This window comes from Narcine bancroftii, chromosome 8 (assembly GCF_036971445.1).
Source record: "Narcine bancroftii isolate sNarBan1 chromosome 8, sNarBan1.hap1, whole genome shotgun sequence".
Classification (NCBI taxonomy): domain Eukaryota; kingdom Metazoa; phylum Chordata; class Chondrichthyes; order Torpediniformes; family Narcinidae; genus Narcine; species Narcine bancroftii.
This window is the reverse complement of record NC_091476.1, coordinates 20,453,374-20,480,022: the sequence shown is the minus strand read 5'-3', so window position 1 is coordinate 20,480,022 and position 26,649 is coordinate 20,453,374. Positions and strand designations below refer to the sequence as shown.

General features: G+C 37.5%; 1 protein-coding gene and 1 long non-coding RNA gene across 6 annotated transcripts in view; one reads left to right on the top strand and one right to left on the bottom strand.

Moving 5' to 3' along the window:
- LOC138740440 (disks large homolog 3-like) overlaps positions 1–26,649 on the bottom strand; it is a 379,720-nt gene that overhangs the window by 165,754 nt on the left and 187,317 nt on the right. For 2 of the 4 annotated variants that reach the window (XM_069893062.1, XM_069893063.1), the window contains exons 5-9: positions 25,499–25,623; positions 23,118–23,287; positions 14,249–14,385; positions 12,459–12,603; positions 10,913–11,063 (exon numbers count right to left, since the gene is read on the bottom strand). In XM_069893062.1, the coding sequence (XP_069749163.1) occupies positions 10,913–11,063; positions 12,459–12,603; positions 14,249–14,385; positions 23,118–23,287; positions 25,499–25,623 (728 nt within the window). Of the gene's footprint in view, positions 1–2,280; positions 2,360–10,912; positions 11,064–12,458; positions 12,604–14,248; positions 14,386–23,117; positions 23,288–25,067; positions 25,389–25,498; positions 25,624–26,649 lie in introns of those variants that run through there. The other 2 variants (XM_069893064.1, XM_069893066.1) reach the window with 2 other exon arrangements.
- The window catches only part of LOC138740443 (uncharacterized), a 103,229-nt gene that overhangs the window by 18,675 nt on the left and 57,905 nt on the right, over positions 1–26,649 (top strand). For both annotated transcript variants that reach the window (XR_011342916.1, XR_011342917.1), the window contains exon 2: positions 24,234–24,360. This is a non-coding gene — a long non-coding RNA (uncharacterized lncRNA). The remainder of the gene's footprint in view (positions 1–24,233; positions 24,361–26,649) is intronic.

Below are 26,649 nucleotides of genomic sequence, written 5' to 3'. Positions count from 1 at the left end.
AAACTGTTAATACATTTTCTGAAGCTCCTGGTGTTTCCTCGAGAAAATGATATTTTGGTTCTTGAGTCATGAGTGTGACTGGGGACCTCTAATTATCTCCATAAAAATGGGCATCTCTCACATTTAATTCTTCTCTGAAGTTCCACGAGAAGAATTGCTCTCTAAACATTGTGTGGATTCCTGTTGAGACATCTTCTCCCATCAGCAGCTTTTCCGGCTCAGGGTACTCTCTGTTCCTTCTCCAAGTGATGCAGTATTCCAAGGGAATGCCTGCAAAAGTAGCCTTGTCTAACGTATGCATATGCCTTGAAAATGTAAACATCTTTCATCACCTGCCACAGTATTTTGTAGAATTTTGCACCTTCAACCAAAGATGGAAAACACCAGAGACTAAGAATTGTCACAACAACCAAAAAAACTAACTTGCAACTGACTTGCAAATTGCCTATGATTTTCTTCAACAGGTCTGCTGGTGGAAACATGGAAGGTCTGGGGTGGGAAGAGATGTTTAATTAGAAATCCTTCTTGGTGTCATATGTACCTGAGGTTAAAGGCTGAAGAACCAAAATGCATCTCAGGAGCCATGTCATTATTGCATAAACTTTACCATTATGATTGGACTGCTCTACAAACTGATGGTGTACATTCACACCACAAGTATTAATATCCTCATTATATCTTCTCCTTTCTCTTACCTTCCCTCTTTTTATTTGGGCATCTGCCTGGTTTTTGTCGCTCTTGAAGAAGTGCTCAGGCCTGAAATGTCAACTGCCTTTTTCTTTCCATGGATGTTTCGTGACCTACTGACTTTCTCCAGCACTTTTGTGTACTGCACTACACTCCAGTATCTGCAGATTTCTTGTTTACCTCCATTCAGCTGCTCTAGTGCGGTCATTTCAAGGGATGCATATCATGGAGGTTTTCTTCCTCTTTTCAAAAGAGGTCTTGTGTAATTTACCTTGTAGGTGGTGCAGATAAAACTTTGACTTTTTAGAATCCCATACTGTCCAAAAGGTGTGTGCCAAACAAACTAATATCTTTTCCATCATAGAGTAACATGAATTTATGGTTAATTTCCAGAATAAAAACCACTTTCACATGTCGTACATCTCCTCAGCATTCAAACCAACATAGTGATATTTTGAGTTCTTCTCCGATAAATATAACTGAAAAACAATAGAATATTTCTTCCTCAGGGAGTCTGAGCCAAATATTATAATTATTTTATTTTTTAAACACTAACATTCCTGATGGGATTTTTCAGGACTGTGACACAATGGTCAATTTCTGACCAAGAGTATTCCATTTCAAATTAATTTGTCTGTCAGTCACAAGGGAGACAGAAGATGCTGTAATCTGGAGCAGCAAACAATCTTCAGGAGGAACTCAGTGGACCAGGCATTATCAGTGGTGGTAATATTGTTGATATTTTGGGGTGGAACATCTTGATGAAGGGTTCTGGCCCAAAATGTCAACAATTCTCCTAATTATGCTATTTGACCTGCTAAATTCCTCTAGCAGATTGTTAATTTGTCTTAGTCTCTAGATCATGTCTTAGAATGCAGCTAGCTAGCTTCAGGTTGGGGATTAAAGATGTATATTAAAACTTCTAACTTCTAACAGGAGTAAATCTCGCATGCAACAATTATGTAAAAGAACAAATATTCAAAAATCAGGATTGAAATGACATAAATAAATATGGGCAGTCTGACAGGAATTCTCTAATACACTTCAGCTGTGTGCAAGGCCCAAAGAGATTGCAAGGCCTTGCAAGGGTTACGTTACAGTACAGTATTAGCATAGCATTGACGGTCGAAAGTTTTGATCATCTGACTTCACAATTTAGTTTCACTGTTCATTCTTTCAGGATTCCAGGCAATTGATATTACAAATGTAGACATGTTTTACTGGATTAAAACTAAAAATTTCTGCTTATAATTGTTCTCGCTCCAATTACTTTGTAATGCAAATTCAAGAATTGCAGCAGATAATGTCATACGCCATAGCTGGTCAGAGTCTGAATGCTGAATCTCAGAGTGGTGATAATGTATTGCTTCAGGAGCAACTCACAAGTAACCCTTTGTGCTTTGCTAGTTTCTGTATAGAGTTCCGCCCAAATGTTTAGAAACCTGCAGGCTACTCCATAACCAGGAAATACATTCCTAAAGGTGCAAATTAACTAATCTCTAGTTGTTGCTGTAGCTAACCTTTACTGCATTTGTTAGCTCCGGACAACTTAGTATTCATTTGAAGAATATCACAAAATATCCTAGTACTCACACAAGCCCTTGGTATTGAACATCTTGAGCCATAATAGCTCCGGTTTCCGGCCCACGCCCTGAACTTGATTATAATTTCTGCAGTACAGTGAATATTGCATAATCCATCACTCCACCTACAGGCACACAGCAATCCAATCCCAAACACGCTGCCGAGAATATCTAAATGCACTGGTTTAGAGAGAGATAGAAAATATTCAGGTTCAACAGGAGAGATGGGAGGGGATTAAAGTTCTGTTGAGAAGGTGGAGAGAGAAAGAGGGAGAGAGGAAAAGAAAAGAATGAACCATCTTGGGTGCTGAATTAGAAGATGCACAAGAATTATTTTTTTTAATTTCTGACTAGTTGAATAAGGGCAACAGGACGAGTTGCTTGGCTTCATATGGACCACATTTTCTGCAAAGCCTTCATTAAGGCAGTTTAGGAGCTTACCTGTAGCAGCAGGAAGCGCCACAGAAGTATTTCAATATAGCTTTCTATGCCACTCCGATATAAAACCTACGACCCAAGGACCTCGCTGCCACGTCCCAGCTTGCTTGGCCATGGCACACGAACCATGGGTGTAAAGGGTGGGGCCAGTACTGCGCACACTGCACTCCACCTAAAAGCTCCTTTGCGCAGGCCCGAGGACGTGTCCACGTCTTCCCCCTCCCAATTTTCCCTTGCAACCGCATCGGACGTCAGCCACCAACAAGCCTGCAGCTGACATGGACATTACCCCTCTGTAAATCTTCGTCCGCAAAGCCAATCCAAAGACAAGAAGACTACTTAGCAAAACTTCTTGAAACTAGCTTGGACAGCACATTTTATAAAGAGGCACTCACCTTCAAGTACGCACAACATTGATGTCTAACCATAGTCATCTTGGTTGTTTTTTTTTAAAATATATAAACTGTTTTGCCCTGGAATTTGTTGTGGCTCTGGTTTAACCTGCTTCAGGTTTTAAAAAATTCTCTCTATTGATTAAGGGACACACAAAATTAATAGGCCAGTGTAGGGCAGAGTGAGCTTGCAAAGTAACATGTACACAGGCATTGGCATCTTGAACCACGAGAAGCCTGCAATCCAAGCAAAGACAACTACAGCCCTTCACAGCTTGTCCTGCATCCACTCTCAGAGGCCACATCTTGACTGCAAGAAACATAGTCCAACCAAATTGGCCTTGGACTCCTTTTAGATTGTAGCAAGAGGCAATTAATCATTTATCAGGAAGTTGCTGGCACTTTTTTTAAAATAAAGGCCAGTAGATTTATAAATATTCCTTGGCCACCAGCAGCCAGTAGGAAATGTTTAGACCACAATTTGTGACAACCGTGTCATGGTCAGAGCACATTACATTAACTTAGATCCTCATATTGCACACAATTTTCCTCATGTGTGATTACAAGATCACAAGATACAGAAGCACAAGTAGGGCCATTGGCCCATCAAGTCTGCTCCGCCATTCTAATCATGAACTGATCCATCCTCCTGCTCAGCCCCAATCCTCAGCGTTCTCCCTGATGTCCTAACTAATTGGCACGGTTGATATAGCGGTTAATACAATGCCTTTACAAGTGCCAGCAATCAGGACCAGGGTTCAAATCCCACGCTGTCTGGATAGAGTTTGTACAGGTGCTGCTACAGGTAAGCTCCTAAACTGCCTAAATGAAGGTTTTCCCTGGGGGACTTTGGTTTCCTCCCACCATTAAGAATGTACTGGGAGTCTAGGCAAATTGGGTAGCACAGACTTGTGGGCCAAAATGGCCTGTTTCAGTGCTGTATGTCTAAATATAAATTAATTTAATCAAATATCTCTCAATCTCTGCCTTAAATACACCCATCCCCTCACCTCGATGGCCACCCAAGGCAACAGGTTCCACAGACTCTTGACTCTCTGACTAAAGAAATTTTTCCGCATCTCTATTTTAAATTGATGCTTTTTTATCTTGAAGCTATGCCCTCTAAACTGAGACTCCCCTACCATGGGAAACACCCTCGCCACATCTCCTCTGTACAGGCCTTTTAGCATTCAAAATGCTTCGGAGGTCCTCCCTCATCCTTTTGTACCCCAATGAATACAGTCCAAGAGCTGACAAACATTCCTCATATGCAAACCCTTTCATTCCTGATATGCATTCTAGTAGATCTTCTCTGAACCCTCTCCAAAGCCAACATAAATAAGGTGCCCAAAACTGTACGCAGTGCTCCAAGTGAGGTCTCACCAGTCCTTTACAGAACCTCAACGTTACATCTCTGCTTTTGTATGCTATTCCTCAAGAAATGAACGCCAACCTTACGCTCACCACTGTCGCATCCTGGTGGTTAACCTTTCAGGTATCCTGCACAGGGGCTCCCAAGTCATTACCACAGCTCATTACCATGAAACACAACTTTTCCTGAGAGTTGTTAAATGCTTAAAGTCCAGGGAGTCTTTCATCCCCGAATGATTTCAACATGGCAAGTCAAAGGCTGAATGCTGATTTTATGGCTGGGTTAGTTTGCTTTTAGCTGATGAGCAGTAAATTTATTGTTTTATGCTTTTAAAAAAAATATATATTGTATGTACAAATTTTAAACTACAATAATTACATTCAAAAGTTATTTCAAAAAGTTATACATCCCCCCCCCCACCACCACACCCTCCCCTCCTCCCCAGATCCTTAGAAAGAAAAAAAAGAAAATTGAAAAAGGACCAGAGAAGGTTAAGGGAATAGGGCATTTATATCATAAAGTCTAATATTGGAGGTTGCCAATATATGAAGTCTTTGGGGGAGTGAATTAAACATACAAACCCACATTTTGTAAATATGGATGCCATATTTTCCAAAATACCTATTTGCTTCAAAACCTGTAGGTGATCTTCTCAAGTGGTATACAGCTACAAAATTCTGCATGCCATCTTAGCATGCCTATTTCTGTATCTGACTTCCATGATATTGCTATACATTTCTTAGAAACTGCTAAAGCAATTTGTACAAATTCAGTTTGATACATATTCAATTTTAATTTTGGCCTTATAATCATAATAATACTCAATAAAAATAACATCGGATCCTGTGGGTTATTGTTCTAGAGACAGGAAAAAGACAAAGCACTGACCCCAACTACAGAATCTGTTTGACCTGCTGCATAGCAATGATATCTTCAATCATCTAATGTAGAAGATGGAGCAGCAGCTGTTGGCTACCTGCAGCCAAAATCTATTGGTGTCAGTTGATTAACTAAAGCTTCAGCTGAATGACTTTTTCATCTAATCCAATCATTTCATTTGTTTGTAGCCCAGGGTTTTTTAATTGTGTGTTTTGAGGCTAACCACAAGTTACCTCAGCAGCGTCAGCATGGCTGATAGAAGCTGCTGATATTTACATGAGTTCCTCTGAAGTATTTATTTGTGGTAATCACCCTCCAAGGGCCCAACAGCAGGCTTCTGGCACATTGCCAGATATTGATCGCCATGGAGACAAGAGAGGAAATGAACTTCACAGCATGCTTCTTTGAACATCTAGAGAGGCAGGGAGAGGAGCAAATTGTGAACAGGATGGGAGTTGGTCATAAAAAAGAATATCAAGAATTTGTGTGAGGTCTGTAAGTGAAGACATAATTTGAATGAGCATTATTCTGTTGTAATAAAGAAGCATGCGAAATGTGAGAGGGAAGTATCTGAAAAGCTACAAAGCAGAGAGTGTGCTGTGGCATGGTCTAAAGAAGAGAAATAGAGGAAGGTATGTTCTCATCTTTGGTCTCAATATACGTGCTCTCCAGAATGTTTGGGACAAAGACACTTTTTTTTCTTTATTTGCTCCTGTGCTTGACAGTTTTAAAATTTGTAATCAAACAATTCACATGTGATTGAAGTAAACATTCTAGATTTTAGGCAAGGTTATTTATATACATTTTGGTTTGACCATGTGGAAATTACAGCACTTTTTATACATAGTCCCCTCATTTCAAAGCACCACAATATTTGGGACATAGTAGTGGTATATTTATGTTCAGTACTTCGCAACATATCCCTTGCATGCATTGTTTGGGATCATAATTTTGCTGTAGGATGAAGTGCCATCCAATGAGTTTGGAGGCATTTGCTCAAACATGAGCGGATGTTTCTATGCTCTTTAGAATTCATTTTGCTACTGCCATTAGCAGTTACATCATCAATGTGCCAGCCATACATGCCCTTGCCATAACACCACCATCACCCCCCGCCTGCTCCCGCCATCATGTTTCACACATGAGGTGATATGCTTTGGATGTTGGGCAGTTCCTTTATGCCTCCACACTTTGCTCTTTCCATCACTTTCCATCTGTCCAATAGAGCTTTTTCCAGAATTCTGCAGGCTCTTTTAAACACTTCTTGGCAAACTGTAATCCAGGCATCCTGTTTCTGTTCATGAAGTCTTCTGCAGAAAGTAGTCATAAACACATCTACAATTCCCTCCTGAAGAGTGTTTCTGATCTGTCAGACATGTTTTTGGGGATTTTTCTTTATTATGATGAGAATTCTTCTGTCATCAGCAGGGGAGGTTTTCCTTGGCTCCAGTCCATTTGTGATTACTGAGTTCACAGTACACTTTTTCTTCTTAATGATGTTCCAAACAGTTGAATTTGGTAATCCTATCTTAAGGTTTGGACAATGTCTCTTCCTGTTTTATTCCTTGTTTTTCAGTCTCGCTTCTTCAACTTTTATTAGCACAACTCTGATTCTCATGTTAAAAAATGGCAATTAAGGACTCCAAAGGTTATCAAAAACTTAGAAGCAAGCCTAGCTCTCTTATACCTGCACCAATGAAGAAATTAAACATACTTGAGTAATCACAAACACCTATGAAGCCAAATGTCTAAAACATTATGGTGCCCTGAAATGAGGGAACTGTGTATAAAAGGTGCTATAATTTCTACATAGTCAAACCAAAATGTATACAAATAACCTTGAATAAAATCTGGAATATGCACTTCAATCACCTGAATTGTTGGTTTCCAAATTTAAAACTGTGGAGCACATGGGCAAATAAAAAATAAAAAGTACCTTTGTCCAAAACATGGAGGCCACTGTATGATCATTGAAAACATGACAACAGTCATCCTGTGTTCTCATGGCAATGATCTGGATGTTGACATTCTAAATTTATTTGTCACAAAATACCTAGTACGATTTAAGAGTTCTTCTGTGAGGAGACTAACAAGTTATCTCTAACATTCATTTACATGTACAAGGACCACATTTACAAAGTATACGATGCAAAGAAGAAAAAGATCATATAACACCAAGCAAGGATAACATGATAGAACAGTTATGGATTTACTCAGGAACTGATGCTGGGGGAGCAACTGACTTATAGCTTGTCGGCATGCATTTTCATTCACTTAAGGCTTCTCCCCATTGATAGGAGGGAGAAGTGTGTGACCAGATTGTGCTGGCTGACTTTCCAGAAGATCAAAACAGCAAAACACATTGGGTCAGTTTATAATTCATTGTGGATGGTTGGGTTCATTAAACATTGCTGCCCATCACATCCTGTACTCCTGTGTCTTACACTGCAGTGAGAAAGTTTGTAAAATCCTTGAGGTCAGATGCAGGAAAATCTGACTTCCTAGTCTGCCTCTTAACTGAGTTCAATCATGCCATTGTATTTTGTGTGGGCTCCATTATGTGAAACGTGGTAGCCTTACCTCAACAGAAAAGATCAAGCTTTTATAATTTTAATTTATATTAATGGTTTCCAATTACATTATATCAGTTAAATATTGTTTATTGTCACATGTACTGAGATACAGTGAAAAGATTTTATTTGCGTGCCATCCAGGTAAGTCGATACATACAGTAAGTAGTTCAATATAACAAAGCTGCAATGTGTAGTGTTACTACAAGTCAAGCATGCAAAGCAGTGTTACAAAGACTAAGTACAGGATATAGAAAATAATACAGTTAAAACAGTGAAATTGTATAATCTTTTTAACAATGAAAGAGGTCCATAAGAGTCCAATAAGAACAGAAAAGAAACAGGAGGTTTATATGAATCCTTGAATCGAGAGGTTTGTGCTTTCAAGCTCATACATCTTCTGCCTTAAGTGTGCGGGGGGGGGGGGGGGGGTGCAGAGAGAAGGTAATGTAACTGGAATGGGATGAATCTTGTAACATATTGGCAGCTTTCCAGAGATGGCAAGAGGAATAAATGGAGTGAATGGAGGAAGGGTTGGTTTGTTTAAAATATAACTTTTACTTTTTAAACTTCAACATTATTTAATTATCTCTGATAATCTATTTCTAAATGACCAGGTTAGCTGATCTCAAACAGCCAAATGGCTGGTGTCAAAGAAAATGTCAGTCAGGGCAGGCACACTAATAAGGCTTCAAACTGTGAATATTTATTATTATTATTATTATTATTATTTATTTACTTTTTTCCCCCCTCCCTTTTAGACCATTTTCTTTTTTTCTCTTCATAAGTGTTGTCATGTGCGGTGTACTTTATGTACCTGGGAAGCTGCAGAAATACATCTGTATTCTGCACTAGTGTATATAAAATTAAACTTCATTAATTTATTAAATTTCATCCCAGAGTCACAAAAGTTTATATCATGGGGATCAAGCAAGGCAATGCAAATCACAGGCCAGGTCTCGTGTAATCTGGTGTATTTTCCAAGGGGCTGGGAGAGGGTAGGGGACTGAAGGACATGAACTCAATGTTCACAGTAGCCTTTAAGAGAAGGAATGCACCCCACTCTTTTAACTTCAACTGTTCATTCAACTTCCAACTGTGTGAGCACGCCCCTTGTGGCCACAGGAGGTGCCACACTTGCACCCACACCTCCTCTCTCACCATGGTATGGGGCTCCAAACAGGCCTTTCAAAAGAAGCAATACTTTACTTGTGTATCAGCGGTACTGGAGTAAAATACAAAAATCTGCAGACACTGTGGATGAAGTAAAAACACAAAGCTGGAGAAACTCAGCAGATCAAGCAGTGTCCTTTATACAGCAAAGGTAAAAATACATAATCGATGTTTCGGGCTTGAGCCCTTCATCATGGTATGGAAAAATGTCAGCAGGCATCCAAACAAAAGAGTGGGGGGGGGGGTAGGGATGGTCCATTTATCATAAATCAGGACAAATTTACTACATCCAATGGTCCCTTTGTGTCCTTCTCTACATCGGAAAGGCTGGGCACAGATTGGGAGATAATTTCACTTACCACCTTTGCTCTGACTGCACAAATGACAGAGATCTCCCAGTAGCCAACTATTTCAGTTCTGTGTCACACTCCCATACTCACATGTCTGTCCATGGCCTCTGTACTATCCCACTAAGACCACCCGCAAATTGGAGGAACACCACCTGATTTTCAGTCTGTACACTCTCCAGCCAGATGGCATAAACTTTTCTGGTTTCTACTAACCTGCTCTCCACCACCCCCCCATCCTTTTCTTTTGTCAGTTCTCTTCCACCCTTCCCTCTCTACTCATCTAGTTATCCCTCCTCCCCTTGATCACTGCTGTCCTCTTCCTCCTTTCTCCATCTATCACTTCCTGCCTCTGTCACCACACTTCCCCTCCACCCCCACTCTTTTGTTTGGACACCTGCTGACATTTTTCCATACCTTGAAAGGTTCAATCCCGAAACATTGGCTTTGTATTTTCATTTGAAATTTGCTATATAAAGGATACTATTTGACCTGCTAAATTTCTCCACCATTGTGTTTTTACTATGATGACCTGCATTATAGTCCATTACGTACTTTGCCAAATAACCAGTACAAGGTTCCTACTTCAACATGTGTTTCTTTTTCACCTGCTCCCATTAACACATTATGATTAGTGCAAGAGAGCAAACAGCAGTGATGAGTCTAAGGGAACATTTAAACAGTTTGCCTCATGAAACCAGTGCCCTGAAGAATATAGATGACAAAGGGAGAAAAAAAGATTCCCCTTTCTCACCCTTGAGCCATTCTCAGTTTTTCATTCTTTACATCTTCATAATTTACTCATATAAACATACCTAATGACACTGTAACATTACAAGCAATTGTGTGTCAAGAAGACATTCTATTATCTTGCCAGTAAATGCTACATATTCTTCAGGTGCAAATTGAATGAGACCATGTTTAAAAGTGCATTAACAGTAGTGAAATGGATATTTCCTAATTTGTTAAAATTTCAGTTAAATATTTACAGCCACAAAGGAGGAGATTGAGGCCACTGTAGAATCAAAATTATAGTTTGCCCACACTTTCACTTTACAGGCTTGATGTTAACAAGTTGGGCTTTTTTGAGGCATTTTGTAATTATGATCCAATTATATTTGGAAATTATTCCTATATATTGTCAGAAATTACACTCAGCACTCAAATTCTGCTTTTATGGATCAATTCCTGAGTACTATTCTTTAATACATTATGATAATTATCTTCCCTTGTGCTGATATTTCATGTGCTACTTTGTTTTCTCTTGGTTAATTAAACTCAGCAGTTTACTCCATTTCAATCTTGTGATGCAACATCAAATGATCAGCCATAAATTTTAGCTTCAAAGAAATAGACTTCACAAGCAATCTAAACTACCTATATAATTTATGCAAATAAAACATACAGAATGCATGCATCATTGCAAGGATACATTCCAGCATGCTCTTGCATTGTATTAGCAGGGACCGACCTTGTGAAATCGTCATCTCCCATTACATGCCGAGGAACTGGAGAGTAGCGGCCTGATGTGATTGCTGGTAGTGGATATGTGGGTTTGCTCTCAACTCCACCCATGTAACCCATACCAGAGTTCACATGATTATCTGTGAGGGTTGAAAATGCTGCAACATAAAGATAAATGGAGTTAGCAAATAATAGCAAATCAAATTAAAATGTAATTTGTTAGTCATAAATGTGAGTTTGTCCATGTTGCCCTATACTTGTGTGATGGAGCAACAAAATGTTTGCTTGGAATATGGAAACAGCCTCATCCTTATGCTCTCCTGTATTGTATATATTGTAGATGTCTGCATGTTCAGTTGATTGGAAATTGTATGTTTAATTCACATTATAGGCATTTAAGTAAATAAATTCAGGCTAATTATCCAATGCATGAGTGAAAGATTTCTGTATTATTGAAAGTGGTGTCTTTAGGAGATAATGTAAAAATAGTTTGCTATCTGAAACAGATATGAAGAGAAGAGCATGGGACTCATCTTTAGTGTCCTGTTCAATTTTTATTCCTACAAGTTATACTGTGGTTGAAAGGTGATGAACAAATGTAAGCCTGTATTTTTTTTCCCTTATTTGTAGATGCCAGGCAGATTTCCTCCTGAAGGACAGTGAGAATTGCTTTGAGCTTGTACCATCCATTGTGAAGGTGACTAGCTGTGTATCTTATCAGGCCAGAGGGTAGTCCAGCCAGAATAAAAATCTGGAAAAAAACAGGTTAAGTGAAATAGGTCATGGTGCATCATTGTATCATGGTGCAGTGTTTTTGAGAAGATGGAACACAACATGGGTGTGCAGAAAGCAAGAGTGTGGAAAATGTCTCAGATAGAGAATTGTAGTATCAGATCTAAAAGTAAATTGTGGGCTAGTTTTGGGCAAGTGAGCAGTCATGTGATACTCATACACTGCTTCAGAAGTTCCAAGAAAATATTGTCTACAATTCATGAACCAAGGTCTGCACAAACAACTTTTGAATCAAATCTGACATTGTTTGACATTCTCTATATGAGTTTCCACTAATGATAGAAAGAGGCTGCAGATACTGTAATCTGATGCAAAAATCCAGCAATTTGAGAAACTCAGCAGGTTAGACAGCATCTGTGGAAACAGATTTGACCACCTCTCTACCTCCAAAGATGCTGCCTTACCCAAAGTTGATGGAAAGTTGCTTGATCCAGAGGCACATTCCAAATCCAGGCACATTACATTGTCATGTTGAAATATAGCTTCATTTACATCTTCTATTTCACAGAAATAATAGTTTTCTCTCATGCCCATATGATGGAATTGAAGACTGACTTCAAGTCACGGACACAAAACTTACAATGGACATGAAATTAGCCTCTATTTTTTAAAAAAATTATTTTTAAATTTAATTTATTGTGGATTTAAAATTAAACGACTGGGAATCTCCACACAATGACTATCTTGTGCAAGTTTTTAAAAACATTTTTCCACGGTGAGAGAAGTAATGCTAATACAATTAACACATTGTAAATACTTACTGCTGGCATAGTCAGGGGGTGCATATACATCATTAAGGTGACTGCCACTAGGCTTAGCAACTTTCAAATAGACCATATCCGAAGTGTTCTTGAGAGCTGCCACAGCTTCTTCATGCCGTACCTCCTGCAGACTGATATTATTGACCTGCCGAGCACAAACAGTGAGGTCTTTATATTAACTCCACACAAACATGCACCTTCACAATTCAAGCAGTCTTCTTGTGGCTGCGCCATCTTGAAGATCTATCTGATTTATCCTACTTCTTTGTTCTGCCAAACAAAAATGCTTAGCAAATTTTTACTTTTGAAAGTTATGATCAGACTTGCTTCCACTGCCTTTAGAACACACATGTCAAACTCAGGCCTGCGGGCCAAATTTGGCCCGTGATATAATTATATTTGACCCGCAAGATCATATCAAATATGTATTAGAGCTGGCCCGCTGGCCGCTGCGCCAGTATAGAGCATGCACAGCTAATACTACAAATCCCAGAATGCTTTGCAAATGCATTGGCGCCAGCCCCTCAGCCCGCTAATCGCCCCCAGCCCCTCAGCCCACTAATCGCCCCCACCTCCTCTCTTTCATTAGCATCTGAGACCCGTCGCCCAACTCACATGTAATAAACCCCTTACGAAAAATGGCCAAACGAAAGACAGAAAACAGGACCTTTCAAGACAGATGGAAACAGGCTAAGCTTTGATTAATATTTTATTTGGTTAACTTTGGACTGTTCATAGTTGAAAGATTGGATTTTCATTGAAGCAAGTTGTTATTTTTTTGACTTGTTGGCTTGTAAAAAAAAAAGCATTTAAAAGGAGCTTAAAGGCTATAGAGAAATATTATTTATTGAATATTTTATTTCTCATTTGTTAATGCTTCTTCTGGAAAGAGTTTAACCAAAACTATTATTAAACATTTATTTTAATAAGAACAAGTTTAACATTACACATGTTGAAAGAAGAAAAAACATGCAGATTTTCAATAAATATTTAGTTTGGCCCACAACTTAGTCCAAGTTTTTAATTTTGGCCCTCTGTGAATTTGAGTTTGACACCCCTGCTTTAGAAGTTTCATTCAATATCAGAAAAAAAATGTAAACACTTTTAAAAATTCTCCTCTGGCTCTTTTATCAAATGTCTTCTTTAACTACTGAATTCAGTGAGAGTAATTTCTAATCACTCTTTCAAATCCCATAAAATTTTCTCAGTTAGATCCTCCAAATATGTTTTAATTCTGAAGAGAACAATCTCATTTTCCTTAACTATACTACTTAAATGAAGTTCTTCACCTGTACTTCCATAGCAATAAATGACTAGTACATCCTGGTTAAGGTCAATATTATTTCTAAAATGTGTTGCTCAAAGCTCAAACTGGAGCCACCTATTGATTTCTAAAAGTATAGCATAATGTCTTGATTCTTGCACATTTTGGCTCGATATCTGAAACCAGTTGCGCAGTACTTTAAAACAATAGCTTTCTCAACTTAACTGCCTACTTTCAGAATTTTGAGTTTGCACGCGTCAAGGTCTCACTATCAGTGCGCCCATATTAGAACTGTAATACCGACTTTATCGTACTTCTTATTCTCCTTCCAAAATGTACCAATTCTCTGAATTTGCTTTTGAACAGTACAGCATAGTACAGGTCCTTGGGCCCACAATGTGCCAACATACGATAATATAAACTTATTCCACGATCAATCTAACCCTTTCTTGAGATGCAGTATACTGACAAAACAGTTTCACTTTGAAAAGGAGTTAATTAAATAAATGGAGTTAATTAAGCTTACAGCAAGTAGTCGATCCCCTGTTTGCAATCTACCATCTTTTTGGGCTGCTCCACCCTCAATGATTTTGGTAATATAGATGCTATTATCTCCAGGAATGTGCTGATTTCCAATCCCTCCAGCAATACTGAATCCAAGACCTAAGAGAAAGAACATAAAATGCAAGATTATTTGCTTTGTTACTGTATAATGCTGGAAAGGGGCCGCATAAAATTCAGGCCACAATAACAAGGTGCTGATTTATTAAGATTTCAGACATTAAGGAGCATGCCAAAATTTTGTATTTGATTTATTTTTAAAGAAACAAGGTGGTCTTGACACTTTTTTTAGTTCATAAAATTGCCATTCCAAGCTAATACAAAGATCTCTGAAAGCCATGCACACTTTCCCATGAACACGTTAATTCATAGAATGTCTGAGTAAAAAGATATTTGTAGAAATTTGCTTGGCGGGAGGAGTCACGTGATGGAGTCGTGGCCGGTAGGGGAATACCAGCCCTCTCCAGAAAAGAAGAAATAAAGTTCAAGAAATACAGAATATAACAAATAAAAGATAAAGTTGTAGAGAAAAGCAAGAAAATGGCACCCAAGAAGGAAAAAGTAAAAACAATGGGTAAAAAAGAAAAGACGTCGCAAGTGAAAGGAGAAGGCCTTACCTGCATGAAGAAACGGAGCCGTTGTGGAGAAGAGAGCCCATTCTCTGAGGTTGATGACGGCCTCGCAGAGTCATGATCCCCCGACTGCTGGACTGCCAAAATGGCTCTCTGAGCCAAACAAAAGTGCGCAACCGTGCATGTGCAGTGCGCTTACTAAGTAGAAGGAGAACACTGACGGGAGGGGGGGGGCTCAGCCAAGGAGCGCAACGCGACCAGCTGAGGGATGCCCGACACCAGAGCTCTCAGCTGGAAGAAGAGGAAAGCGACAAGAAAGGGAGTGAAAGAAAAGAGCAGCAGCAGGAGGCCCAACAGATGAGTAGCCCAGAAGAAGAGGAGCAACAGCAAGAAGCCAAGCAAGAAGAAGCCCAGCAAAGTGAGACAAGCAACTCATCAGGAAAGTCAGAAGGGACACAGATACAAAGAAGAGAAGAAGACACAAACACAGGTACAGACACAGAAGAAGAGGAAGAAGGCGGCCAAGATCTGCACAGAGAAATAGAAGGTAAAACAGATGGACAGTATATAACCATATAACCATTTAAGGAGCGGAAACAGGCCATGTTGGCCTTTCGAATCCGCACCGGTTCACTGATTTTGTGCACCCTCTTCAGGCATTGGTCCCGGTAGATCTTCATTCAATAACGATGGGTGAATTCAATGCAGGTGGAATCAGTCGTAGAAATGTTTGTAAAACATGCAGTTCAATACTTCTGGGCACATTCAATACAGGGTCAACTAGTCCGAGAAATGTTTGTGAAACGCATCTTGATAGATTTTATCTATCAGTATCCAACCAACAGATGTCAAACTAACATGTCTGCAGTTCATCCTCCAGGCCCATTTGTGCCAAGAAGCACAGGGCAAAGACATAACCCAATGTTGCAACAAATTTAGTCACCCATTTTTAAGCAGATTGCATACAGATCAATAAAGCAGCAGAACTTCTCCATTATATAGGTAGGGTGGCACCATTAATACAATGCTACTACAGATCCTGCGACCAGTTTGAATAGATAAAGTTTTTTTTCAAGAAAAATTAGAGCATTAAAAGAATGGTTGACATTAGAATTTAGTAAAATTAAAAGATGAAAAGTACAGAAGATAAAGTGAATAGATCACAGAAACAGGGAAAAGAGGAGAAAATGTGGAAGAACGAGAAATGGCTGTAGAAATGGAAGAGAATGACAAGAAAAAAATTTGAAGAAAATGATAAAAAAGTTAAAGAGTCACAAGAGTTGTTAGCTCAGAAAATTGATAAGTTGGAAAATTATAGTAAGCAAAACAACAAAAAAATAGTGGGCCTGAAGGAAGATGAAGAAGGCACAGATATGAAGGAACTTATAAAATAATGGATCCCAAAGGTCCTGGGAATGACAGAAATACAGGAAGGAATGGAAGTAGAAAGGGCACACAGAACACTAGCTTCGAAACCACAGGCACATCAAAAACCAAGACCCGTTTTAGTAAAATTTTTGAGATACACGACAAGAGAAAATATACTGGAGCGGGCAAGGAATAAAATTAGAGAAGATAATAAACCATTGGAATACAAGGGTCAAAAAATATTTTTTTACCCAGACACAAGTTTTGAACTCTTAAAGAACAGGAAGGAGTTTAATACAGCAAAATCGATCCTATGGAAAAAAGGTTATAAATTTATGTTAAGACATCCAGCTGTGCTTAAAATATTTATCCCTGGGGAGCAAAACAGACTGTTCGTGGATCCAGAGGAAGCACAAGAATTTGCAGAACGCCTGAAGGACAGACGGAGAGATGCAGAGTTGTAACAACAATGAAGAATGGTGATAAAATATATATAAAGATGTAAAAACAATGTGTATGTAAAGAACTAAAGAAGGGAAAGGGAAGGGAAGAAAGGAAGTAAGGGGGAAAAACAAGACGGTGAACTTTGTTATATGTGTAAAAAAAGTGTTTTCTGGGGGGGTTGGGTGGGAGAGAATAACCAACACTGCAAAATCAGTTGACGCTTGCGAGCGGATTCGCAATCCAAGTGGAGAGGGGAGTTGTGGTTGCCCGGCAAGGGATAAGGGGTAACTCAGAGGGGGGGGGGGTGGACATTTGGGCTATGGGAATATTGGATGTGGGAGTTGTTGAAGTATTTTATGTTTTAAATGTGTTGTCATACATTGAGTTCAAAAAGGGAAAACTGAGATGAAAATGGGGAAAAGGGGGATGGTGGTGATGAGGAAGCAGAAATGAGGTGTAAACAGGATATATAAACATTAATGGAATACATAAACAAATTAAACGGAGGAGGCTATTAAATTTACTGAAAAAAGAAAAAAATTGACATAGGATTTGTGCAGGAAATGCATCTAACTGAAGTGGAACATAATAAATTAAAGAGAGACTGGGTAAGGCACGTAGCGGCAGCATCATATAATTCAAAAGCTAGAGATGTAGCTATATTAATTAATAAAAATGTACCAATCAAAATGGAGGAGGAAATAATAGATCCAGCAGGGAGGTATGTAATGAGAAAGTGTCAGATATATTCAGAATTTTGGAATTTGCTCAATATATATGCACCTAATGAAGAGGATCAAAAGTTTATGCAAGATATTTTTTTGAAGATTGTAGATATGCAAGGAAAAATATTGATAGGAGGGGATTTTAACCTTAATTTGGATCCAATGTTGGATAAAACTGGACAAAAGACTAGCAAAAAGAATAAAGTGGCCAATTTATGGTTAAATCAATGCAGGAAATGAAACTTATGGATATATGGAGGAGGCAGCACCCAAGAGAGAAGGAAAACTCATATTATTCGAGGAGGCATAAAACATACTCAAGGATTGATGTTTTTGTTGTTGGCCCATATTCAAGGGAGAGTTAGAAAAACTGAATATAAAGCTAGATTACTATCTGATCATTCACCCCTGTTATTAGCAATAGAACTGGAGGACATCCCACCAAGAACATATAGATGGAGGTTAAACTCCATGCTACTTAAAAGGCAGGAATTTAGAGAGTTTATTGAACATCAAATTAAAACGTACTTTGAAATAAATACAAAATCAGAGAAAGGCAAATTTATATTATGGGATGCAATGAAAGCTTTCATTAGAGGGCAGATAATAAGTTATGTAACTAAGATGAAAAAGAACTTCAATCAGGAAATAGAACAGTTGGAAAGAGATACAAGTACAGAAAAGGAACTAGCAACAAGGGATGATATAACAAAAAGAAGAGAATTGGCGGACAAAAAAATAAAATATGAAACATTACAAATGTATAAGGTGGAGAAGAACATAATGAAAATAAAGCAAAAGTATTATGAACTAGGAGAAAAAACACAGAATATTAGCCTGGCAACTTAAAACAGAACAAGCTAAAAGAACTGTATTGGCATCAAGGAAAAAGGATAAACAAATTACATATAATCTAACAGAGATTAATGAAAACTTTAAGGAATTTTATGAACAATTATACCAAACTGAGAACGAGGGGAAAGATGATAAAAGAATTTTTAGCTAAAATTGAACTGATGAAATTGCAAGAAGAGGACAAAACAAACTGTTAAAACCATTTGAAATAAAGTACAGGATACCAAATAGAATTCTAAAAAACATTTAAAGAGTTATTAATTCCTCCTCTCCTGGAAGTGATGAACCAGATAGATTTGCAAAACTTGCCAGATTTATGTAAAACAGGAATAATTACAGTAATACCATAGACAGGAAGGATCCACTGACACCAGCATCATATAGACCAATATCTCTACTTAATTCAGATTATAAGATAATAGCAAAATTATTAGCAAACAGATTGGCCGATTGTGTACCAAAAATAGTAAAACAAGATCAAACTGGATTTATTAAGAAAAGACAAACAGCAGATAATGTCTGTAAATTTATTAATTTAATTCATGCAGTTCAAGGAAATAAGATGCCAATAGTGGCTGTTGCTTTAGATGCAGAAAAAGCCTTTGACAGAGTAGAGTGAAACTATTTATTCAAAGTATTACAGAGGTTCAATCTACCAGAAAAATATATTAATTGGATTAAAACATTATATAATGGACCATTGGCGAAGGTAACAGTAAATGGTTATGTATCGAACCAATTTAAATTAAATAGGTCAACTAGGCAGGGATGTCCATTATCTTCACCACTGTTCGCTTTAGCAATAGAACCATTGGCAGAACTGATAAGAACAGAAAATAGAAAAGGATAAAAATAAAGGAGAAGGAGTATAAAATCAGTTTATTTGCAGATGACATCATAGTATACTTAACAGAACCAGAAATATCAATAAAAAAAACTACATAAGAAATTGAAGGAGTATGGAGAAATTTTGGGGTACAAGATCAACTCAAATAAAAGTGAAGTGATGCCAATGAGTAATGCGGATTACACAGAATTTATAAAAGAATCACCATTTAAATGGCAAACACAAGCAATCCAATACCTAGGTATTAGGTTAGATAATAATTTAAGCCACTTGTACAAATTAAATTATCAGCCACTAATAAAGAAATTGCAGGAAGACTTAGAACATTGGAAAGAATTATCGCTAATATTGATAGGGAGGGTAAATTGCATTAAAATGAATGTCTTCCCAAGGATACAATACTTATTTCAATCACTACCAATTCCCTTAACAGAGAAATTCTTTAATGAACTAAAGAGAATAATAAGGAAATTTTTGTGGAAAGGGGGGAAACAGAGGATAGCGTTAGATAAATTAACAGAGAGGTACAACCAAGGTGGTTTCCAGTTACCAAACTTAAAAAATTATTATAGAGCCGCACAGTTAAGGTATTTATCAGATTTTTATCAGACAAGGGAAAAACCAGACTGGACTAAGATTGAGCTAGATAAAATAGGGCAGAAGGTACTGGAACATATACTTTATAAGTGGGATGAAAAGCTGGTACAATATAAAAGCTCACCAGTATTGCATCATTTACTCAATATATGGAAGAAGATTCACTTAGAAAGGAAAAAAACAAATTACCAAATACTAAAATTATTATTGATGCAAAATCAGCTAATCCCTTTTACAATAGATAACCTTTCCTTTAGAGAATGGGAGAGAAAAGGAATTAAAAGAATAGAAAATTGTTTTTTGGGAAATAATTTATTAACATTTGAACAATTGAAGTACAAATATGGAATAACTCATGGTACAAGGTTTGCATATCATCAACTGAAAGCTTACTTAAAGGATAAATTGGGAAACAGACTGAGATTACCATAAGGAAGAAGCTTTGAATATGTGATTACAGACACAATGATAATTATAAGATTTATAACGAACATGTACATCAAGCTGCAAGATAAGGAAAATTATGAAATAAGGTATAAACCCAAACAAAAGTGGGAAAAGGATTTAAACAAAGATAAAAAATGGAATGGGAAAAGTTATGTTCTGGAACAATGAAGAATATAATAAACACAAGGTTATGCGTGATACAGTATAATTGGTTACACAGGTTATATATCGTGCCCGAAAAGTTTTAAAAAATGGGATCTAACATTATCAGATAGATGTTTTCGCTGTAAGAAGGAAACAGGAACAACAGTACATGCAATTTGGGCAAGTGAGAAAGTGAAAAAGTTTTGGGAAGATCAAAATCAGATATTAAATAAAATCACAAAAAAAACATACCAAAAAATCCAGAGATCTTTCTTCTAAGTAATATAAGTAGTAAGGAATTAGGCCTCAAACTGGATGAAGCGCAAAAAAGATTTATTATGGTAGCCTTAGCTGTAGCAAAAAAATGTATAATGTCAACTTGGAAAATGGAAGAGAGCCTGAGAATACAGCAATGGTACATGGAAATGAATAACTGTATTCCATTAGAAAAAATAACATACAATTTAAAAAATAAAGTCATATTATTTGAACAAATTTGGATGGAACATAACAGAGAGGGCTTGCCTCGGACCTCCACCCCCTAAAATGATAAGACGACAAAATGACTTGATCCAGTGTGTAAAAGTAGATGACACATTTTTCTTGTTTATTTTTCATTGTGTGATGACATTGTTTAATGGTTTTATTGTATTGTATATGTTGAATGTTTATTGGTTTTGGAGGGGGGTGGGAAGGGGGGGAGGGAAGGTAGGGGGGGGAGAAAATGACACTGTGTATATTTAAGAGGGAAACGTTTGTATGTATTTTGGTTGATATGGTTCACAGTGTGAAAAATAAAAAAATATATATTAAAAAAAATTTGCTTGGCGAGAAATTCAGTCAAATTATGCTGCTTTAATATTATTGGTAACAAATGTGTTCTGAAAATTCAAGACAGTGTTTCCAGGCACAAATCACCCTGGCATTTCTGATGCAATTTCCACATTGTTCAAGGTATTATGTAATCCAGTATGCCCTAATGTTCATTATAAAGCACAGGGGTTGAATGAGACCACATTATCCTGGAATAGATCATTGTTGGTCTTCTGGTATTAGCAAATCATTCTAAAACTTTGAAGGTTTAGAACTCATTGTGTACATTCCATATGGAACCATAGAATATTACAGCACAGAAATAAGCCCTTCTAGTCCATGCTGAACACCCATATTCACTTTTAATCTTTCTGCCTCTCCTCCAATACTGCAACAACCATCCTCACTCCTCCTACATCACCACCAACAACTCATGGCTCTCCAGTCTCTTCAATTATTCTCATGATTTTCTTATCTACTGACATACCAACTCCTTGATGTCTTAACACTGTGGCCAGGTGAGGCCTATAGTGGAGGCCTTGATCAACAATCCTACTTGAATGCTATTTGAATCCCAATACTCAAGCATGTCTTTTGTCTTCAAAACCAGCTCCTTCAATGCTTCTTGGCCAACTATCGTGTCTATTCTTCTCACTATTCCTCAGCCCAAACAATGGGTTCTGATTCTCCTCCCCAACAAACATGGGCACTTTGTATCAAGGCTGCAGTTCGAGAGTTTGACATATGGAAACAGAATGTTTACTGTTGGCTGGCATCCAATATTCCAGCACCTGTCGCCCACATCACATCAGTCACTACCTACCATGATCATAAAAATATGACATTGTAATCCTGAACACATTTCTAATTGCATTTTGCTTCAAAGATTTTTTCACATTTTCTGCATCTTTAAGTATCACCAATAAGATGCTTACTAGTGGAGAGGAAAGAAGATTATACTAAACAATCTTAGATCAGGAAAAAAAAACGCTTATTAACAAACCTAGTGAATGGTACACTCACTAGATAACAATTTTGCTAGATATATACGAGTTGTTTAAAATACACAACTTCAAAATGTTCGATGAACACAAAATAATGACCTGCATTTAAAGAGCCTTGCAATGAGTGTTTTGTTTAAAAAATAGTCAGTACTTTTACTTTTTTCTTACATCTCATTTTGTCCAGTCTGGGTATTTTCTTTACTTCACTAATATAGCAATTGCCTGAAGATCATAGTTCTGGAAAGTGTGTTTTATGATATTTAAATGAACACGAGTTGTACTAATGATGCACCTGAAAACAACAGGCTCTATTCCACATCAAAATTGTATTCAACCTGGTTTTATGAGTATTACTGTAAGGGATTAAATGATGGTAGCTAGTTAACATGTAACGCACACCATATTTTTTCTTCTCATTTCATAGATCCAGCAGGATTCCTGACAATCAATGGACCTATTGTTCTTATCCAACTCCAAATCAAACTAAAGGACCCGATCTCTATCCTTCAACAAGCAAAAAAAAAAATTTATGAATTAAACTATAATAGAGCCACTGCATCAGGGTTAGATACATAAATAGTACATTGGCGGCATTGAAATTCAATGTGCCAGCAAATGAAGATATTTGGAGATGAGCATTTGTGAATTACTTGCAAGGGGAAATGCAGATGTAGCTGCTGGGATTGAGAATATTCAAGTCACTATAAATAAGAAGGCCCATGAACTATTTGTGTTGGCAAAGTTAAGAATAATTAGCTAATATTTATGTTATGTGTGCAAAATTCATTGGTAATATTTCGAAAAATGTCCAATACTTTAAGATAACTGAATAGACTCAGGAATTAGGAGTGGAGCATTTTCAGGACATGTTACTACATTCCACCAGAGATTGTGCTCCAGTAAAATAACAAGGAAACCATATTTTGGGTTGTGGTGACAGATGACTTGCCAGTTATAGTATACTTTGGTTTCTCAAAACACAAGCACCAACAGATTCACTCAGCAATCAGATTTTTACCTTTGGGTCCTTTTAAAAGATTCACTTCTAATATAGCCTCTGTAGTTGGCTGCCTTCTGCGGACTAAAAGTCGAACGACTGGTCCTGCGTCTTTCAGTGCCTCCACTGCTTTACTGTGAACAACTTCTGAAACGTCTACATCATTGACTCGTAGTACACAATCATTGACCCTAAAAACAAATGACAATCAATAACGTGGCTCTGAATAAACAGAACAAATGTTTCTCATGAGGGCCTGGATTCACCTTGTTCTAAATAACAAGAACTAATTGTGAAATTTTCAGGAAGGGAAATTTATAATCATGAAATGAAAGTGGGGCTGAGGTGATGAAAATTAAGAAACACAAACATTATCAATTTTAACAACAAAACATTTCAGGTTCAAACAAAAGGGCTTCACAGAGACTATGGTTCCACAGAGGCTCCTCAGAGATTGTTCACTCTTATTATTTCATATCTTTCATAACATATTGATAAAACTTCCCAATTGTGTGCTCCCATACAATGAAGCCTTGCCTTCATTACTTTGCACAAAAATATTTTTGAAGATCACAACACCTGATAATTGCTCCATAACCCTGGTGCCTCCATTTCAGTGCAGTGTAAAACTGAATCTAGTACTGTCTGTAAGTTTGAATGTTCTCACTCTGTCTGTGTGGGTTTCCTTTGGATCCATCCATTTCCTCCCACCCTTCAAGAAGTACAGAGTTTGTAGGTTAATTGGTGTACTTGGGGGACATGGGTTCCATCAATTTCCTCCCACCCTTCAAGAAGTTTGGAGTTTGTAGGTTGATTGGTGTACTTGGGGGACATGGGTTCCATCAATTTCCTCCCACCCTTCAAGAAGTTTGTAGTTTGTAGGTTGATTGGTGTACTGGGGGGACATGGGTTTGTGGGCTGGAAGGGCACAATTAAACTCCAAACACTGGGCAGGAACAAAAGATTTCCTCTCTTTCACTTATTTAGGTGTGGAAAACAAACTTCCACTGTAAGTTTAGAAAGGGAAAACAAATAATTTAAAATTAAGGTGTCTGAAAATAATTGATCCCAGTATCTTAGTGGCATTAAAAATGTACAGTTTCCAGGATAGTTAAAGTTACATTTTCCTTTATTTAGCTGTAAAGCCTCTTGGGAATGGACTACAATCCAAGGTCACTGCCACTGGACATAAAGGGACCTCTCAAAATCTTATTGTGTGCATTACTTAAGGAAGAAACTTAAGTGTTGTTGGTACATCATAAAGGTATGTATTTAATTGATACAACTAACAGAAAAAAACACAAGTTGAATGCATTGTGCTGTAGAATACCAGAGAAAATACACCTTGGAACTAAGAAATATTTGTTTACAATCGCATGTATACAGTGCATGGCAAATACTTGTTTTTTTTAATGCTTTTGATGTAATTGAAGATGTGAATTTAAATGTAGTAAAACAGTAAATGAGATGCTAATATATCCTAAGAGTTCATGCATATCAACAAAGGGACCAATGTCAGATTGGTCAATATATGTAGCTGTATTAAATGTCCAATCAAAAGAGACTATCAAAGAGCATGTGCCACATTTTAACAGTTCAGTGAACCTTATCAACAATAGTGAAGATTAAAATTATCTGGCAAATAACAAAAACAGAGCAGAAAATCTAACTGGAGCTAAAGTTCACACGGAGAGAGGGAAGACTCAAATAATGGAAGAAGCAGCAATTCCAATGGAGTAACTAGAATAATACAGCACAGGATCAGGGCCTTCATCCCACGATAACAGCACTGAACACCATGCCAAATTAAACTAACTCTAGCCTGCCTGCATTTTTCTCTATCTAAAAGCCTTTTAAATGCTCTTATATCTGTTTCCACCATTATCCTAAGCACCTGATCCAGGCACCTACCAGTTGTTGTGTTAAAACCAAGTTTGCACTGTTTATCTCCTTTAATTTCCAGCCTCTTACCTTAAATGCATGTCCTCTAGTATTTGGCATTTTTGTGGTGGGGAAAAAGATTCAGACTGTTCACTCAATCTATGCCTCTCAAACATTTATGAGCTTTTATCAGGTTTCCCCTCAGCCTCTGATAATCCAGTAAAAACCACAAATTATCGGTAAGTATATTCCCCAATCTGACTAATATAGGAAATGCATTCTTTTGTTTTCTTGCAGACTAAGGTCTGGTCTATCACTTCAGATGGTTCATTCACAATATACCAATTAACATTATGAACCCTGCCATATTCAGCATCTCGCTTCAATCACCACTACCCTGCTTAATGAAGTACAAAGGTGCAATGCAGGGAGTGGGTCACCAACAATGGGTACACATCATAATGTAGCAACAGGTGTGGTAGCTTGAACAATGCCAGTTTTGAAAGTTACTAATTAGTTACCCAAGTCGTCCATCCATAGCAGCAGCTCCACCAGGGATAATTTTTGTAATAAAAATCCCTGGATCATCTGGAATATGAGGATTGTCAATTCCTCCAGCAATGCTAAATCCCAGGCCTGAATTTCCCTGCAAGGACAGAATTTATCAATTGTTAATTCAAACAATCAATTAACTGGCAACAGAACACATCACTCAGTTGTAATTGAACTCAGGTTTTCATTACTATGGCTACCTGATGATCAGAGTTCAATCAATGACATCACACTGCCAAGGTTTTTGGTACATTTAATATGAGCCAGTCCCCAGTGGCTGCAGATTAATGGTGAGCTTTGCCCAATGACAAAAGGATGAAGCTTAAGCCTTATTAAAGAAATGAGAAACAATGAGTTATGTGGTAGGGAAATTCTAACCTAGGTGGTTGTTTGTGTGGGTTAGTAGGTTGGTTCAACACTGTGGGCTGAAAGGTCTGTACTGTAGATTTCTATGGCCATCCTTTATTACATTGTGGCCTAGAACTAGATGAACTATTAGAAGGCTGAATCTTACACCCTTTTTTCTATTGCCAATTCATACATCAATCCAGATACATTCAATCCCTTATAAACATACACAGACATTTGTATATCATCATAAATATTCTTGCTCACAGACACCCGAGTTAGAGAAAGGTAGAGATTCTCAAAGATTCCCAAAAAATAATTACTTTGATGGCAGTTGATTTATCTTAAATTAGTGATACCTGGAACATCATTTTTAATGTTCACAAACTAATGGAAAAATATAGCAAATTTTTTAAAAAATTACTCTCAATGTGCAATATAACCTTCAATGTTCAGAAATATAAATGAATTTCTTTGCCACTCTGCATTAATTGAAAATGTATAATTCTGTAACCTGTTATTGTCACAGGTGCTCTTTACAACAATAAGTAAAAGGGGTGCCAGGGCAAGTCAATGTAGAACACTGACTTGTTGAGTTAACATTGAAGCTGCTACATAAAGCAATAGCATTGAGATCAAGGAAATACAGATTGAAGTAAATTGACAGGAAAAATGGAAACTGTGACTTTAATCTAGAAGCTCTATTGAAGCTAGTCACTTAGCACATGTATCAAATGTCTTTGAAAATAAATATTTTGATTCAAGGATTGTC